This window comes from Macaca nemestrina, chromosome 17, assembly GCF_043159975.1.
Source record: "Macaca nemestrina isolate mMacNem1 chromosome 17, mMacNem.hap1, whole genome shotgun sequence".
Classification (NCBI taxonomy): Eukaryota; Metazoa; Chordata; class Mammalia; order Primates; family Cercopithecidae; genus Macaca; species Macaca nemestrina.
Window position 1 is genome coordinate 76,094,407 of NC_092141.1, and position 17,010 is coordinate 76,111,416.

The window sequence follows — 17,010 nt, forward strand, 5'->3', positions numbered from 1 at the left end:
AATCTTAAGAGGATTTCCACTCATTAGGGAATTGATTTGTTAGGACAATATTATGTAACTTGAGCAGCAGAGTCAATTTCAGACTAAGTGCTCTTTGGCTGGTCAGAGCTAACCACAGGAATATCTGGATGTTCCAGTTTAAAAACGGCTCTCCATCCCAGCACTGCTTCCGCTAATCAGCTTTCACTCTTCATGCTTGACCTGCACTCCACATCTTGCAGTTTTGATGAAAGGAAGTGATTGTTTTATCAATTTTCACACACACTAACTTTCATACTAATACCATTCTCAGAAAAATGCTTCAAAGGGCATCAATATGGCATAGGGCTAACACCTGAGGCAATCACATCTGCATTTTCCCACTCACAGTGGAGCCTGGGGTTATTTCATCTAGAGCAGGGAACAGCTCAAGGAGCCCCCCCAAATCCATTTGATTTATATAGAAAGAAGTTTTTATTTCTAAAGTCCAGATTAGATTAATGTCATATCAAATCAACTCAAAGCGAGATACCTAGCTTAAAATGGATTCACCACAATGAGTACAAACGGTACATTGTCCTTAGGAAAGGCTGACCGTCCCATCTACTTACATTTACAAACTTGAAGCACAGTATATTCAAGCTAGATTTATGGTGCCACATTAATAGGATGTTAAAAATAAAATAGCCAGGGCACACAAAGCCTTCTGTGACCTGCTAATGCTTCTCAAAATCACATCATGGCAGATGCAAAGAATTATTTCCCCAAGAAAAACAAGACGTTGACTTAGGACAATTTTCTGCACAACCAGCAATTTTTTTTGTTTGTTTTGGATTGTTGAATTAATGCTTGTCACACATCACTGTGAAGTACGTGACTATACCTACATAATATATTGCTACAAACTAGGTTTATGAGTTCTCAAATAAATTCCGGGCTGCATTAACAACTAAGTGACGTGTTAAGAGTAATTCAGGATAATTTTCTTAAATTCGTAAGATGTATGTTGAATGACTCTTTGAAAAGCGCTTATTTTCTCACTGACCACTAGAGATCTTTAAACTTTCAGGTAACACTTTTAAGTCTTAAAAGCATTACTGCTGAAGTTTGGGGATTTAAGCCAAGTCACAAATTTCTGGAAAGTAGAATTACAACTTTACAGATTCACACTGAGTTCTCAGTTACATTCGTTTTACCATTTACTATCAAGAATAAAATCAAAGGGCTGTGCTTAACTTCAGTCAGACCTTTGACCTTAAGAGCAGAAGGAAGCAGAGAATTACAGTTCACACATAATAAACACATCTCCAAATTATTAAAAAGGCATTTTATTATAAATACATTTTAGTTGTAGCAGTAAAATACATTTTGTGTTACCATGAATCTTTGAAAACAAAAGAACTTCACTGAGACAATGAGCACACTGTAGGAACTGTAGACCCCAAGTTGAAAACTTCTTCTATGGAACCAAAGTAGCTAACGTAATTCCAAAACTAAGTTAGAAAAGATAAAGACAAAGAAAGAAGAAAATAAAAACCCTAGAGAGTGGCTTTGGGGTTATTTTATGGTACAAAGTCACTTTTCCTTTTAAGGATCAACTCTTTAGGTATTAGAGCCTCTTAGATGAGGTATCATTTACTGCAAAGAAAAAACATTGTTATAATTTTGCCACAAATTATGCTTATTTAGATGGCTGTATAACTGGTACTTTGAAGAGAAGAACCTGACCACCTCAATTTTGTACAGCTTCCCTCAGGAAGACTTCCCAAAATAAGACCCAGTATGAATTTGCTAAGTAACTGATCTATGAAGTTAGCTGAACAAGTTTAGATAAGAACTATATGTATGAAGCATTAAAAAAAAAATCCTGTGTCACTAATAACAGGACCCTTTAATAAAATGCAGAACTCATTATCTTTATAATTTAGAAGAGAAGTATTTTAATCACCATATTTACCTAGGATACAACTACTACATATAGCCAGTACCTTTATGGGGTTTAAAGGATCAGGTCAGATGACTGGCACAGGAATCAGATACAGTACAATGTCATATACATGGATTTATAGGAAGCAGGCATGGTCTGGATTTATGAAAATCCAGGACCCTTCCTCTGTAAAGGGGGAGGCTGAGAGACATTCTCAGCTGCACTGACACTTTGGGACTTCAACCAGGACAAAGAGCCCTCTGACCTACTGAAAGATATAAAGAGGTCTTCGCATACAAGGTATCGTGCAAAGCGAAGTGTAAATAAACCAAAGCTCCCCCTAAGTTGGGACTGCATAAAGGAACCTAGGCTGAAAATATAAACAATCCTCTCCGAAGGTTAGCGAGCCTTTTCAGCAGGAAGGACTGTGTCTTAAGAAAACTCCAAAGCTATATATTCTACGACGGTCTTCACGTGTACTTTTACACCTAAGTCATTCTGTATTCTATTACCTTAAAAATAGATTTTTTTTTGTCTTTCTAGTATCTCAGTAAATTCAAAGCCAAACTAAAAACCAGAAGCAGAGCCCAATACCCCCCAAGATGCAGTCCAGATAAAACAGCAACACACAAATTAAAAACTACCCAAAGACCTGACAGGTTTATTATATTATAGGCAGTTTCTTTCTCAAAAATAACGTGCCCATCCATGTGCATCTATGACTTATGAATAATCCATGCTGTGCAGGTGGCAGATCCCCCTAGGCTGTTTTGCAAACACACATAGATTTTTTTTAAAGGTAGCAAAGTGATCAGAGACATTTATTTTCTGCCATATATAACACTTCAGGCTCTCTCTAACACCTGCTGGCATGCCAGAGAATCTAAAATAACTTTGTTAACCTGAGAAACATATAATTTGAAAAACAAATCCTTTGCCCTCACCACCCTCCCCCCGCCAAAAAAATAATAATAACCATAAAAACTAAACATTGGCCGGGCGCGGTGGCTCATGCCTGTAATCCCAGCACTTTGGGAAGCCAAGGCAGGCAAGATCATGAGGTCAAGAGATGGAGACCATCCTGGCCAACATGGTGAAACCCCGTCTCTACTAAAAAATACAAAAATTAGCTGGGTGTGGTGGCGCACACCTGTAGTCCCAACTACTCGGGAGGCTGAGGCAGGAGAATCACTTGAACTCAGGAGGCAGAGGTTGCAATGAGCCTAGATCACGCCACTGCACTCCAGCCTGGGTGACAGAGCAAGACTCCGTCCCAAAAAACAAAACAAAACAAAACAATTATTTAAGGATTATCTGTTGTTTTCGATGCTCCAGGCCACTGCCATCGTAGGACAGGGACTGCTGCACTCAGTGCCTCGATACATGCTAGGTGCATTCTCATGGCATTCTGATGGCTTCTTTCCAGGATTCTCACTTCCATGCATGTGGATCAAGATTGACTCTAAGCACACCAAACAAATGCACAGCTTCTAGACCAATGCCCAGGCAGCAGTATACACAAAAGCAAACTCACCCTAAAACCAAAGAGCTCCTTCACCCTACTGCGGAAGAGCAGTGCAGACCCCAGCAGGGGTGAGAGGGAGGAGGGATGGCGGTCAATCCAAGGGCCTGTCGCTCCATGGAGACCTTTCTCCACAAATGTTCCACTCATGGCACCAGATTTATAAAAATGTCTCCAGAGATCAGTTTTTTTACACTGAGTAAATAAATGCATGGTTGAAAAGACATTCAGACTCTGAAGGTCTCTGAGACTTTCAAACCGTGAGAATCAGACCAGTGATTTTCAAAGTGTGGTTCCTGGACTGGCAGCATCAGCATCGCCTGGAAACTTGTTGGAAATGCAAATTATCAGGCTCCAGACCAAAATCAGAAATGCTGGGGGTGGATCCAGCTATCTGAATTTTAACAAGACCACAAGGCAATTCTGATACTGGCTAAAGTTTAAGAACCATTGCTCCATCCTGTTCACAATTCTAAAATCTTAAAACAGGACAGATTTGTAAATAGTACTATATGACTTCTACTCTGTGTTGCAACCTATGTAATTTGCCACCCTTTCCCCTTTACTTCTCAAACATTAAAAAAGTATTAATGAAAACACTTCATAAAATCAAAAATTTCTTAAAAGGTAATATTGATTTCCCCTCCTCTACATAGTTCTAAGGCAGGCAATCACATGCTAGTATGCAAAGTAAAATACAGAGGGACCTCATATATGAGGTAGAAACAGTTAAAAAGACTCCCCACGAACATAATGAAAATTTCATAATATTGTTTAATGAACTCATAGAATTATATAAAACTTACTATGCTTTATGCTTAATATCTGTATCAAAATAAAATCTCTCTGTTGAACAAATTGCAAATAAAATCTGGTCTAATACTCTGATAACTGAAACTATATGAATGTCTCTGGGTTTTCTTAACACTCCAGTTTTAGACGCTTTAGACGACCACTGCAGAACTGGGTTTGGAATTTAAACACAGTTCACATTTCTAAGTCTAGATTCCTCTATTAGGTACCTCCCTCCCCAAAATTTTTAGAAACTCCGGTGACTGTTTACTTAAAGTTCACTCCAAAGTAGACATTTTCAATTGGTTCAAAAATTTTAAATGTTACAATTGTTTTAAAATCTCTTGAACCTCATATTCTAGTTTAAAGTAGTAACAATGTGTTTAATAAGATTCACTCCTTGCAACAATGGTCTTGACATTACTAATTAAACAGGTATGAAAGTAGAAAGTGTGACTTTAGCAGTTTTAAAGTCTCAGCTAATAAATGTCCATCCTCAAGCAGATGGGAAATCTGAGGAGCGTATCATAACGAGCACTTTCAAGACTAACATGCCAGGTACTCTTTCAGGATGGAGATGGTGTCTTTGTAAGTGATTGGCACCACTACGGGATATTTTGAATCAGAAATCATAGTTAGAACATTAGCTATTCTTTCTAATTTCTAGATGGTTTGAATGTGGATCAGATGGCAAAGAGTGGAGACAAATCAGATCCATTAAGACATTTATACCTTGAGATTCAGGAAGACATACAGCGTGACAGTAGAAATTAAGGATTTTTCATATGTTAAGGGGATGGTAAGCAAGAAATAATGTCTGGTAAATCATAAAAGACAAATTACTACCATTGAGGAGCTGGAGGGAAAAAAACAAAAAACGATGGCTAGCCTACATAACATCTGAAAGCACCAATTTGTATCTTTCAATACATTTAAAGTTTTAACCTTGTATTTTTATAGATTCTTTCTGGGATTCCCTTTTTAACAACAACTCCACTGTAAAACAATGCTATAGAAGGTGTCTGTTTTTAAATGAGTATTTCAGTAAGTCTAATTTTCTTAATAACGATAGTTGAAATACTAAAATTTATCTTGAAATTGTTCTTCACACCCTGAACTCTTAACAAAGGTGGCTCGCTGTAGCTAAGGGGGCTAGAGAAATACCTTTTACGTCTGCAGCTTTGCTCTTGACATGAAAAATATTAAACACATAAAATCAACTACACTAGAGCAACACAATACTATATATTAATTATCCCAAAGTTGGGAAATTCAGTTAGCTTTCTCAGCAGCTCCATTGCCTCCATAAAAGAGGAGAGTATTTTCATAAATAGGTCTTAGAAATTGCTATGTTTAATTAGGTAATGCTTATTCAGCGGGAATTCTGCTTATTGTACGTAGTCTGCAGTTCTCTGAACTGAAAAGACCAGTTGATGCTTACATCGAACCTAAACTTATTCTAAAATCTGATGATTTAAAAAAAAAAAAACCTACACAAAGCAGTTTGTTATTTCACGTGTAAAAAATGACCTGGATAGAAAGCATATCTGTGTGAGGAAAGGAAAATTAAGGTCATGTTAGTTTAAATGGTCAATAATTAACTACTGATTAATCAAAAACAAAGTTCTGCTATAACATTTTGGCAAAGCATATGTCCAAATGACAACCAAAAGCCCCTTTAAAAACACACCAGAAAATATCCATGTTACACGGAATGAGATTCTTCAAATCGTAACAAAATACCATTTTTAGATCATGAAAAGAAATTTTTCAGCATGAAGGCTCTACTTTACAAACTCTATCATCTAAAATACGGTCTTTAAGATCTCAAGTAGCACTGAAATTAAAAAGTGAAACAAAATATCCTGGCAAGAAAAAGAAAACTTCAGAGTGACACAAAGGACAAAGACTTTTAAAAAGACATTATGTGAATAATTAACCTCACTTAGAAAAAAATCTGTTCTGAAGAAATGGAGGCTGGTAATACTTGGTATTATCTGAGCGCTATCATCAAGTTTTCTGGAAAAAAAAATTTATATACATATATACATATACTATACATATATATGCATATATAAGGGTTGAACCTAGTATATAAATTATGTTTCATAAATCTGATTTATGGGTACTTGCTACTACTACTCAAGTAATACCCAAAGAACATCAGCTGTACTCAGGAGACATGCCTCATTTTGATGGAAACTTGCAATGATTCTTACACAAGACTTGTTCAAAATGTTCTAAGATACTATGCGTAATGAGCAGGTTCTTTAAAGCACGGTTACAAAGATGGCATTATGTAATGCTGAGGAAGAGTAAGCTTGTTATAAGTCAAAATAAGCATTTGATGCAGAATCTAAGAAGAGTATCAGATGGAAGCAACATGAGAATCCTTGACTGGCTATGGAAATGATAAGGAATGAGGAGCACTCATATACTCACAGCAGAGAGGTGGGCCAATAAGTAGCTATTATTTTTAGTTTTTAGAAATAACTGCTTAGAACAAGGATGTCATGACAACTTAATAGACTCCTTATCCAAAGCTTCCATCATCAACATATTTATATAAGGTAATGGGGGTGCATACATGACCCCATGACCCTTAACTAAATATAAATATAAATAATTTAAAAACTGATATTTTTTAAAGATTCAAGTATAGAAAACAGAAAATTAGGCAATAACCTCATGACAAGGGGTCAACTGAAAGCCTTGACTTGACAATTCTGTCTTCATATTATCAGATTGCTTTTGAACACTTATCTAGCTTGCGTTGTAGTCCTGTGTACTGGGGTGGGGGCCGGGGGGTGGATAATCACTGATGGGAAAATGATAACATCCTCACATCGGGGAGATCTAATTTTCATTCAGACTATGTCTTGAGTTTCGTCATAGACTTAAAAGTACATAGCTACATGGCAAAACTTTTTCTTCTTTTCTTCCTACTAAAGTATGTTGAGTAAAATTTGACATTGCTAAATGTGGTGATCTGACATCACACAGAGAAAGTGTGGTGCTGGAACTTGCTGGCTCAGTTTTCCAACTGTGATTTATACTAACCATTAACACGTCTGCAGTTTACAAGTCTATGTCTGCCACCTCACACAGAGACCCACAGCCTGTAACGCGAAGCCACACACAAATGAACCGCGCTCTGAGCAGAAAGGTAAAGCTGAATAAAAGAGGCACGCGGCGCTTGTCCTGGAGCTTGCTAACCATTAACCAAAGGCACTCTTTTATCCCAAATTGTCTGAGGATTAAAAGGGGCTGTAGCTGGCCAACATAAACTAAACTCCAATCATAGAAGAAATGTCAGCAATTTTTCTTTACCTTTGCCACCTCTCAACCTGGTTTTAAAAAAATGTACTTTGATTATAGGATGGCCTATCAAAAGTGGTCTTCCAAAAACCTGTTTTTGAATGGATCATCAGGAAGATTGGGTTCATTTGAAAGGTTTCCCAGCCTCGTCTTATTATTTTTTAAAAGTTTATACTGTAGTTTCAAGATACCTCTGAAATATAAAAGTAGTATTACTAGGTCAGGAAAATAAGGACATATATTGCTTTAAATGTGTGACAAGACCAAAAGTTTCAAGAGGGTAAACATTTTCCTTTGGATTTTACCAAAATTCATTCAAAGCAATTTTTAGATGGTAGAATATTTAAGATGGCTTGTTAAATTTTATATTGTGTACAAGTTCAATAGGAGAATTTTAGAAGAATTGAAAGACATGAAAAACAAGGGTAGTTTTCTGCCCCAGATTCTGATGAATTTTGATACATTTTTGACAAACATTATATTTCTTCTTTAATGGTCTTCCTCAAACAAGACAGCTAGCAAAATATTTGAATTGCCACATATAATGTCACATTTTAATGTAAACATCAAATAAGGTACCAAAATTTTTACTGGAGGGAAAAAAACCCAAACCTTAAAGCGGCACAATTCTTTATACCACTGGAGAAGAGGGAAGCCAGGTTACAAACATTTACACATGCATAGTGAGAAAAAAAGAATTGTACTAAATTCACGCATTTTTAAAATAGTTATCAAGTCTACTAAGCACCAACAATCCTAAAAATTTTTCAGCTTCTTGATTTGTTTAAAAAAAAAAAAAACACACTATCAAATTAACATTAAAAACAAGCTTGAAGTGTAGCTTGTCCAAAAAATAACTAAGTATGCCAACGTTTTTTTCACATTTCAAAAAACAGTGGCATACAAAATATGCCTGCAAAAAGAATGCCTTTAACTCTATCCTATGGTGGATGGAGATTACAACAACACATCATACATAGTCTAAAACTATAAAAGTTTTAGAACGCAGCATCGTGTCACAAAAAAAAAAAAAAAAAAAAAAAGGCTGATAAAGTACTTAGAAGATGCTGCCCCTTTATTTTAAAAAAAATTTAAATGAATTTAAGCAAAAATAACATACATTTGTACATCAACTGGCCATTTCTGGTACAGAAACCCAGCATATGGTAATATATTGAATAAATGTAAATGCTACTTACAATTTTTTTTTCTTTTTAAATACATTTTAGACAAACTTTTTTTTCTTTTTTTTTTTTTTTTTTTTTAATAGTTGCACAATTAACCTCTTGGCTGCTAGCTTGATGCAAACATGTAACAATACACAAATTTAAAAATTTGTTTTTATTCTACATAAAAGCTGTCAAAGTTTTGACACATCAAAAATGCAAAATAATGGAATATACTTTAAAAAAATTAGTTGCAAGTCTAGCAGCAAAGCAATTAAGTGAGAACATATTTAATATTAAAACAAAGGGAACTGTGCATCTATAGATGAAGTCCAACTACCTTAATTCTACTGATACAAACAGAAATTAAAACATTCTCCCTTGAGGGGAAAAAAAAGTGATTATTTAAAATATGAGTAAAAGCCATTGCTGCCAGATGAGCTTCCCAGGCTCAGTTCCTGGAAGAGAGACAGAGGGTCGCTACTCTTCTTGGCCTGCTCAGGAGGGGGCCTGGGCTTTGGAGGGGCCCGCAGAGCGCTGGCATAGGACATGGCAGGCTTGCCCCCTGCAGAGCTCTGGGGGCTACTGCTATTGGCTGACTCCGCGATCTGCTTGTTGGGCATAAGGGGCGGAAACTGGCCGAGATGCTGCAGCACACTGTAGTTGAAGGAACTGGACACCTCGAGGTTCTCCGACTTCAGTTGATCCTCAGGGGGTTTGACAGTCTTGGGTGGCGCTAAAAGCAGAGAACAGTGACACTGATTTAAGGATGAGCCCAGCAATGTTCATGTGCCTCATTCACTCAGTGTGTCAGGACTGGCTCTCATCTCCAGGAACACGGGGACAGTATAGCCACAAGGACAGACACCTTCTGCCACAGAATGCTGAAATCACAACACATCCAACCAAACGTCTCTATCTTATAGACACATAAAACAGCCATGAGAAGTGGAATAGCTAACATATAAAAACTAAAGTTCAAATCTGAAGGCTTGCTGAAAAATAAAGTAGTTTGTGTAACTGTACACTTTGATATTTATTCTAGTAACTGCTCATAGTTTGTAAACAGGCACATGCTCTCTCTTAAATAAAAAGGAGCTGCATATCCAGACTCCTGGTCAAAACAGCTTTTATTACTGAGCTAAGTAACAGTGCCATGGGATTCCATTTATTTACAATGCTACCCTTCCTTGTATTATATACTGAGTAACATGGAATAAGGTGTGTGTGGGGGGACTGTAAATGACTTCACATTTCCTATAATCTGCCTGACTTTCAAGGTTCCTTAAAATTTGACTCCATCCTTCCTAACCAATTTTATTGCTCACTAAACCCACAGCTTGCTTTCAAATAAATGCTTTTCTCTTCAATCTTTTAAAACTTTATATAACATTTTACTGGATTATAAACAATACAAATTCACTGAGGACAATTTGAAAATTTCAGAAAAGTTCAAAGAAGAAAGTAAGTCATTCATACTTCTGAATACCGAGATAGGCCTTAAGTTGTTGTTTTATTTTTCCCTAAGTACTGGATTTACAGTATTTCACAACTTACTCAGGTAATGTCTCATTTTTAGAAATTTTCATTATCGCCAATTTTTCCCTTCTCTGGACTGTGATGTTCCAGGTAAATATTTCTAAATATTCATGGCTACTTCCTCAGGATAAATGCCTAGGTGTACAATGGGATGTACGAGCTATACGAATTCATGTATTTCACAGCTGTTTCCTAGGATAAATCCCTAGGTGTCCAAAGCTTCTAACAACTGTGGCCAAACTGCTCCGCAGGAAGATGCTGCCCATGTGTACTCAGCCAGTCATGTCTGTCCACTGCCATACCCCATCACAACACTGGCATTACGACTGTTTAAAACCTTAGCCTATTTTATTAAGCAAATAATTATCTTGTTGTGGTTACAATTTGCATTTCCTTGATAGTTGGTGTGTAGGAACAGTTTTTCCCTGTTTATTACCTATTTGCAGACTATCTTTGTCCATTATTCTATTGGACATACTATTCTATTGTTTTTTCCTATTATTTTGTAGGCACTTTTTACATATGAAGAATACTATTCTTTTGTCACATGTTGCAAATATTTTTACCTGTTTCGTGATTTCCCTTTTAATGTTATTTATAATGCTTCCACTTTGTCAACAAAATGTTTTAGATTTTACTAAGCAAATCCATGAACTAGTTCCTATGCAAAGTCAGGTAAATATTTACATCTTTTTGTGAATCTTTAAGGGTTTCCTGTTTCAAATTAAAATTTTATAATCTATCTGCAATTTATTTTGTTATGTGGCATTAGGTAAAGATATAACTGTTCATTTATTTTTCCCTTGAATAATTAATTAAATAATCATTTATTGAATAATCCATCCCTTCTATGCTGGTCATACTTCTATTATTACTAAATTCTTTTGTGCATTGAAATCTGTATCTGGGCTTTCTAGTCTTCATGTTCCACTGAACCGTGTTTCTATTCCTGTGTCAGTATTTTTTAAGTTTTTTGTGACCCTATAATAAATTACGTTCTCTGCTCTTTGAAGTCTTCCTTATTTTCCACCTCTACGTCTTTTCAAATAAATTCTGGATATTCTCACAGACCTTCCATTTAATTAAACAGTCAGGTGAGCCATGGTCAGTGTGCTTTTCCTGCTTTCTCACAGGTTGCTTCTCATATCTGGAATTTGCCCATTTACCCATCCAAAACCTTAAACTGCCATCTCAATCCAATAAATATTTATTGAGCACTTACTATGTATTCACTGCTGTGCTATACCCATGAAAGTATACAGTTGGTTAGAGCAGCCCTTCAAAAACTTATCATTTTATTGTGGAAATAAGATAGAAACCCATGGCAAGGCTAAATAACAATAGAAGTGAAACAATGAATGCTGATAGGTCCTAAGGGAGTTCTGGGAGAGCCAGGAGGGAATCTACACAGGGAAGATGAAACCGGGGATGAGTCCTGAAGGATTTAAACAGGTGGGGAAAGACTAGGAGGGCATAGGAGAGACTAGCAACAATCTCTTGGTTTCCGTGCTTTCCCTGCTTCCTTTTAGGTACAGAAACCCCACCCACTACACTAAGCTTAAATTGGACACGTGGTTGCTCATCTAGTGACTACATTTCCCAGCTTCCCTTGCAGCTGAGTATGGCCAAGTAACGAAATTTGGCTTAATTAGATATGAGCAAAAGTGTGCATGCAATTTCTGTGTCATCTCTAGCTTGAAGATAAGCCACTTGCCTTGAAACATTTTCATGGCAGAAACCTAGCTTTGACTACGCAAACAAAGACAAGCCTTTAGAGGACAGTGGGGACAGTGGGACACAGTAGAAGGACCTTGGGCCCTTCAATGACTTTGTGAAGCAAAGCTACTCAGATAGTGTGAACCAGCCAATTAGGTGAAAGAAAAATAAGTTTCTATCTTATTTAAGGCACTGTACTTTGGGGTCTCTTTGGGACAACGACTTAGCCTTTACCCTAACTGATACAGGTAGGAAAGGACAAAAATGGGAAGCATTTCCTCATTAGTCTCCTCTGAACGTAGTAAAAGGTTAATATTAGACAACAGGGCGATAACAGAGAGGTTAGTTCCTCTTGTACAAAGTTTTCTCCCAACTACTCCACCATCTTTAAGGGTACAGTGTCTATACTGCACATTTAGCACTTAGTTTTATGCCATTTAATATTGATTGTTATTGCTTTATGTATGTTAATCTTATTTCCCAAACTAGATAGCTCCTTGAGGGAGAGGACCATGCCATCTTTTTCACTGAGCTCTGTGAGTATGGCACTCTGCTTCTTGATGGCCCTGTGGTTAGCGGGCCACAGAGACTGTCTCTTCCTTCCTTGTGTTCACGTCAGGAAGAAAGTGTCCCACTGGAACATACTTGATTCATATGGGGCTGGATTTCTTTTCCCAGAAATTTCAGTATGTGTATGTGAGGTGGGGGCGGGGGGGGGGTGTGGGGGCGTGGGTGCAGACAGAGAGGTAAAGTGAGACCTTTAGCTAGATTACTTAAAACATACAGAAGAGTACAGTGATCAGAAGACCAATTCACAGAAAAGCAGGACAAAGGAACAGGTACACAGAGAAAGCCATAGGCCTGGAGGGAGATGCTGAGACCATCACATGGCGTGGCTATTTACCATGGGCCAGGCACTTTGTGCTATGCACCTTCCGTGGTTTAAACACAGTGGCCAGAAAATTATCCAGCTCCCCTCATCAACCCAGCTGGCCTCCCTGGACCTTATTTCCAGTAAAACTATTTTTACCTGAGCTACTTTGGGTTGGTTTCTGTTTCTTGCAATCAGATGTAGCTTAAGACAATCATCAAATAGAATGAACTCAGATATTTGATCTTCAAATATTTAGCGAGGTACCTCTATCCTTGAGTTCAAAATAAGTAAAAAACTGAAACCACAAGAAATCCCACTAATATTTCTTTTTAAAACTCAAACCACAATGGTTCATTTCCTCTAAAACACACTAGTGACACCTGATGGAAGCTACTTTACACTCAGTATGACAAAGTTTCAAAAGCATGTTAACATCAGCAATACAGCTGTCCAATATAACATAAAACTAGAATTCAGAGGTTAAGGTGAAAATATTTCACGTTTTAGCTTGAGTATTTTCTTTATTCAATATGTTAATTTTATAGTACTATTTTAAAATTTTAAAAATTCATAATATTGTTCAAAATGATTTTAAAGCATTTAACATCTTTCTAGTATATTTATCACTTTTCCCTCTAAATGTCACTGATTTTGTGAATTAAACAACTGCTTTCAAGAACAATTTAACAAATATTTCAATATAAAAATGTTCTTTGCTGTCTAAAATAATATATAAAATAAACATGGCTTTGGTTGTTCAAGAACTTACTATTTTTATTTACTTTATTAAGACTTATTTAACAATGTTCTCTGTTCCATAGCAATGTAATTAGTTTTAACTGGTTTTTTTGTTTTGTCTTTTTTGAGACGGAGTCTTGCTCTGTTGCCCAGGCTGGAGGGCAGTGGTGTGATCTCGGCTCACTGCAACCACCGCCTCCCGGGTTCAAGTGATTCTCCTGCCTCAGCCCCCAAGTAGCTGGGATTACAGGCACGCATCACCACAACTGGCTAATTTTTGTATTTTTAGCAGAGATGGAGTTTCACCATGTTGGCCAAGCTGGTCTTGAACTCCTGACCTCAGGTGTTCTACTTGCCTTGGCCTCCCAAAGTGCTGGGATTACAACTGTGAGCCACCATGTCCAGCCTAGTTTTAAATTTTTTCAATTAAATAAATACTTAGAAAATAATATTTTAGAAGCAGTTTAACTTAATGCCTACATCCTTGTCTAACCATGAATACAAGATCGCTACTAATTAATCATGTATATATTCCCAATAAGAGAAAACATTCTCTGAGACTATGAATTTCACTAGTCTTACAACGAATATTTTTCAAAATACACATCTCAGCTGGGCGCGGTGGCTCACGCCTGTAATCCCAGCACTTTGGGAGGCTGAGGCGGACAGATCACGAAGTCAGCAGTTCTAGACCAGCCTGGCCAACATGGCGAAATCCAGTCTCTACTAAAAATATAAAAATTAGGCAGGCGCCTGTAATCCCAGCTACTCAGGAGGCTGAGGCAGGAGAATTGCTTGAACCCAGGAGGCAGAGGCTGCAGTCAGCCGAGATGGTGCCATTGCACTCCAGCCTGGGTGTCAAGAGCAAGACTCCATCTCAAAAACAAAACAAAACAAAACAAAACAAAAAACACATCTCTACTCTAAAATTTTCATCCCATGCATTAAAAGAAAATGTCTGCTAAAGTATGTCTTGTCACCAGGTAAGTGAACAGAAACCAAACATACCTGTGTTGGAGGAGCGACTCCCCACCCTCTGCAATGCAACTGGGTCACCCCCTTAATTGCACAGAATCTAGTTTCATTATCTCCTTTCTTCACAAGCATTTACTAAGAGCCTAAAGTGCATTCAGTGTTAAAATGGGAAATTCAAAGTTTAAAAAGGCCAAAGATGGAGTTTCTATTTTAGGCTTACAGCTTAATTGTAAACTGATATCCATATCAAACACAATGATCTTTTTAAAATTTCAAACCAATATAATATAAACGGTTTTCTTCAAGCTCAAGAAATAACTTTCTAACTTCAGTAAGAAGTCTCTCTCATGTAATTATCTTATGTCTGATACCACTACTACAATTCTCTAAAAATAAAAAATTGATAAACAAGAAGTTGTGCTTCAGGACACTCATGATTTGAATTAATTTTTTAATGCCTAACTAAGTGATACTTTCAATTTAAAAATACCACAGTACGTCTCCAAGCAATGAAGAAAATAATGACTTCATGTTTGCAGAAATGATACCATAAATGACATGAGCATTTGCTCAGGAACTTTCTACCTTATCAGCTTGGGTCAGCTTTTTATTAATTTTGGCCAAAAGCTATCCTAAAACTTAGGTTAAAAAAAAAACAGAAAGAAAAAGAAGAGAAATGATGTTATCTTTAAAAAAATTATAATAACCAAAAAAGTAACAAATTATCATCACTGATTTGTAATGTAGATGTTTGCCAGGAAATTCAAATATAACATGAGTGTATTTATACCAGTGTATTTATACTATTTATGCTTTGAAAGTGACAAAGCAGGCTCACACCTGTAATCCCAGATCTTCGGGAGGCCAAGGCAGGTGGATCACTTGAGGTCAGCCTGGCCAACATGGTGAAGTCCCGCCTCTACTAAAAATACAAAAATTAGCTGGGCATGGCGGTACGTGCCTACAATCTCAGCTACTTGGGAGGCTGAGCCAGGAGAATCACTTGAGCCCGGATGGCGGAGGTTGCAGTGAGCTGAGAATGCGCCACTGCACTCCAGCCAGGGTGACAGAGTCAGACTCTGTCTCACAAACAAACAAAAAAGTGACAAAACAACCAGGCACAGTGGCTCATGCCTGTAATCCCAGCACTTTGGGAGGCTGAGGTGGGCAGATCGCTTGAGTTCAGGAGTTTGAGACCAGCCTGGGAAACACAGCGAAACCCCATTTCTACAAAAATAAACACAAAAATTAGCCAGGCATAGTGGCACATGCCTATAGTCTCAGCTACTTGGGAGGCTGAGGCAGGAGGATCGTTTGAGCCTGGGGTGTGGAGGTTGCAGTGAGCCGAGACTGCACTACTGCAATCCACCCTGGGCGACAGAGTGAGACCCTATCTCAAAAACAACAACAACAAAAGACAAAGCAACCCGAGTCAAAATACAGCAGTTTACTCCTAACAGGTACTAACAAATGTCTAAAGATTAAAATGGCAATGTCTTTTGCCAGGAAATAAAAGCAAAAGCTTAAAAAAATTTTTTTTTCTCTACCACGTCTATTGTTCTAAAAATATGCTTGCATGGCACATACTCAAAAATGGGCCAGTTATGGAAACAATAGATTCACATTCTAAAGATGAACAAAATTTGTTTCAAATAAAAAATTGATGCTACTGGGCAAAAATTCACCACACAAAGATCTCACACTTGTTCACAAAGATCAACGTCTACAGCATACAAAGAGAAGGAATTAGAGAATTCAAGCAATATAATTAGTTTCTTTATATTCAATATAAAAAAGAGAACAGAGGAAAGATCAAAGTGCATTCATCTTTAAGGCTAAAGAGGAAGACTCTAGATTTTCCATCAGACAGTACAAGTTTAGAGTGTCTTATCCATTCCAATCTCTTTCTATGCCTTTTTTATTCTTTAGCCATGAAGTTCTACAGTTTATCAGAATAAAGGAATAAACACAGGATTCCTAAATCTCAAAATGTTAGACTTTACTGGTCTCTCTCGTGGCCAAACTCTATTATATAGCAAATTGTCAACACTTTACTGACAACAAATCCTTGAAAACATATTAATCTAACCAACTCCCACTTGCCCCCCTCAGCCCTGAAGGAAAAAAACACAAAAATTCCACAGATATCCGGGAGCTGAGAAGTAGAGATTAGTTTTAGCCACCAACTCTGTCTTACCTATCAACTCTCTGGGCTGAGCTGTCCTGCTGGATCCATTGCACGGAATGTTCTGATAAGGAGTAGATGAGGTGGTGTTTACCCAGGACTCCGGGGATGAAAAGTTGAAAGAAGATTGATTACTGTGGTCCTGAAGCTCTTTACACTGAGCCAGACTGTCTTGAGGAGTGCTTACTTCTTCAGAACAAGGTTGAACTGAGCTAGATGAGATTCTTCTTTGGTACAAGGGCCGACCAGGTCCTCTGGGCTCATACTACACAAAGAAAA

At 37.4% G+C, this 17,010-nt stretch overlaps 1 protein-coding gene across 7 annotated transcripts in view; it reads right to left on the bottom strand.

Moving 5' to 3' along the window:
* Positions 1–17,010, bottom strand: part of LOC105469033 (helicase with zinc finger) — a 187,913-nt gene that overhangs the window by 9,098 nt on the left and 161,805 nt on the right. For 5 of the 7 annotated variants that reach the window (XM_011719558.2, XM_011719560.3, XM_011719557.2 and 2 more), the window contains 2 exons: positions 16,744–16,996; positions 1,292–9,440 (listed from right to left, as the gene is read on the bottom strand). In XM_011719558.2, the coding sequence (XP_011717860.2) occupies positions 9,106–9,440; positions 16,744–16,996 (588 nt within the window). In that variant the 3' untranslated portion in view covers positions 1,292–9,105. Of the gene's footprint in view, positions 1–1,291; positions 9,441–16,743; positions 16,997–17,010 lie in introns of those variants that run through there. The other 2 variants (XR_011615959.1, XM_071083493.1) reach the window with 1 other exon arrangement.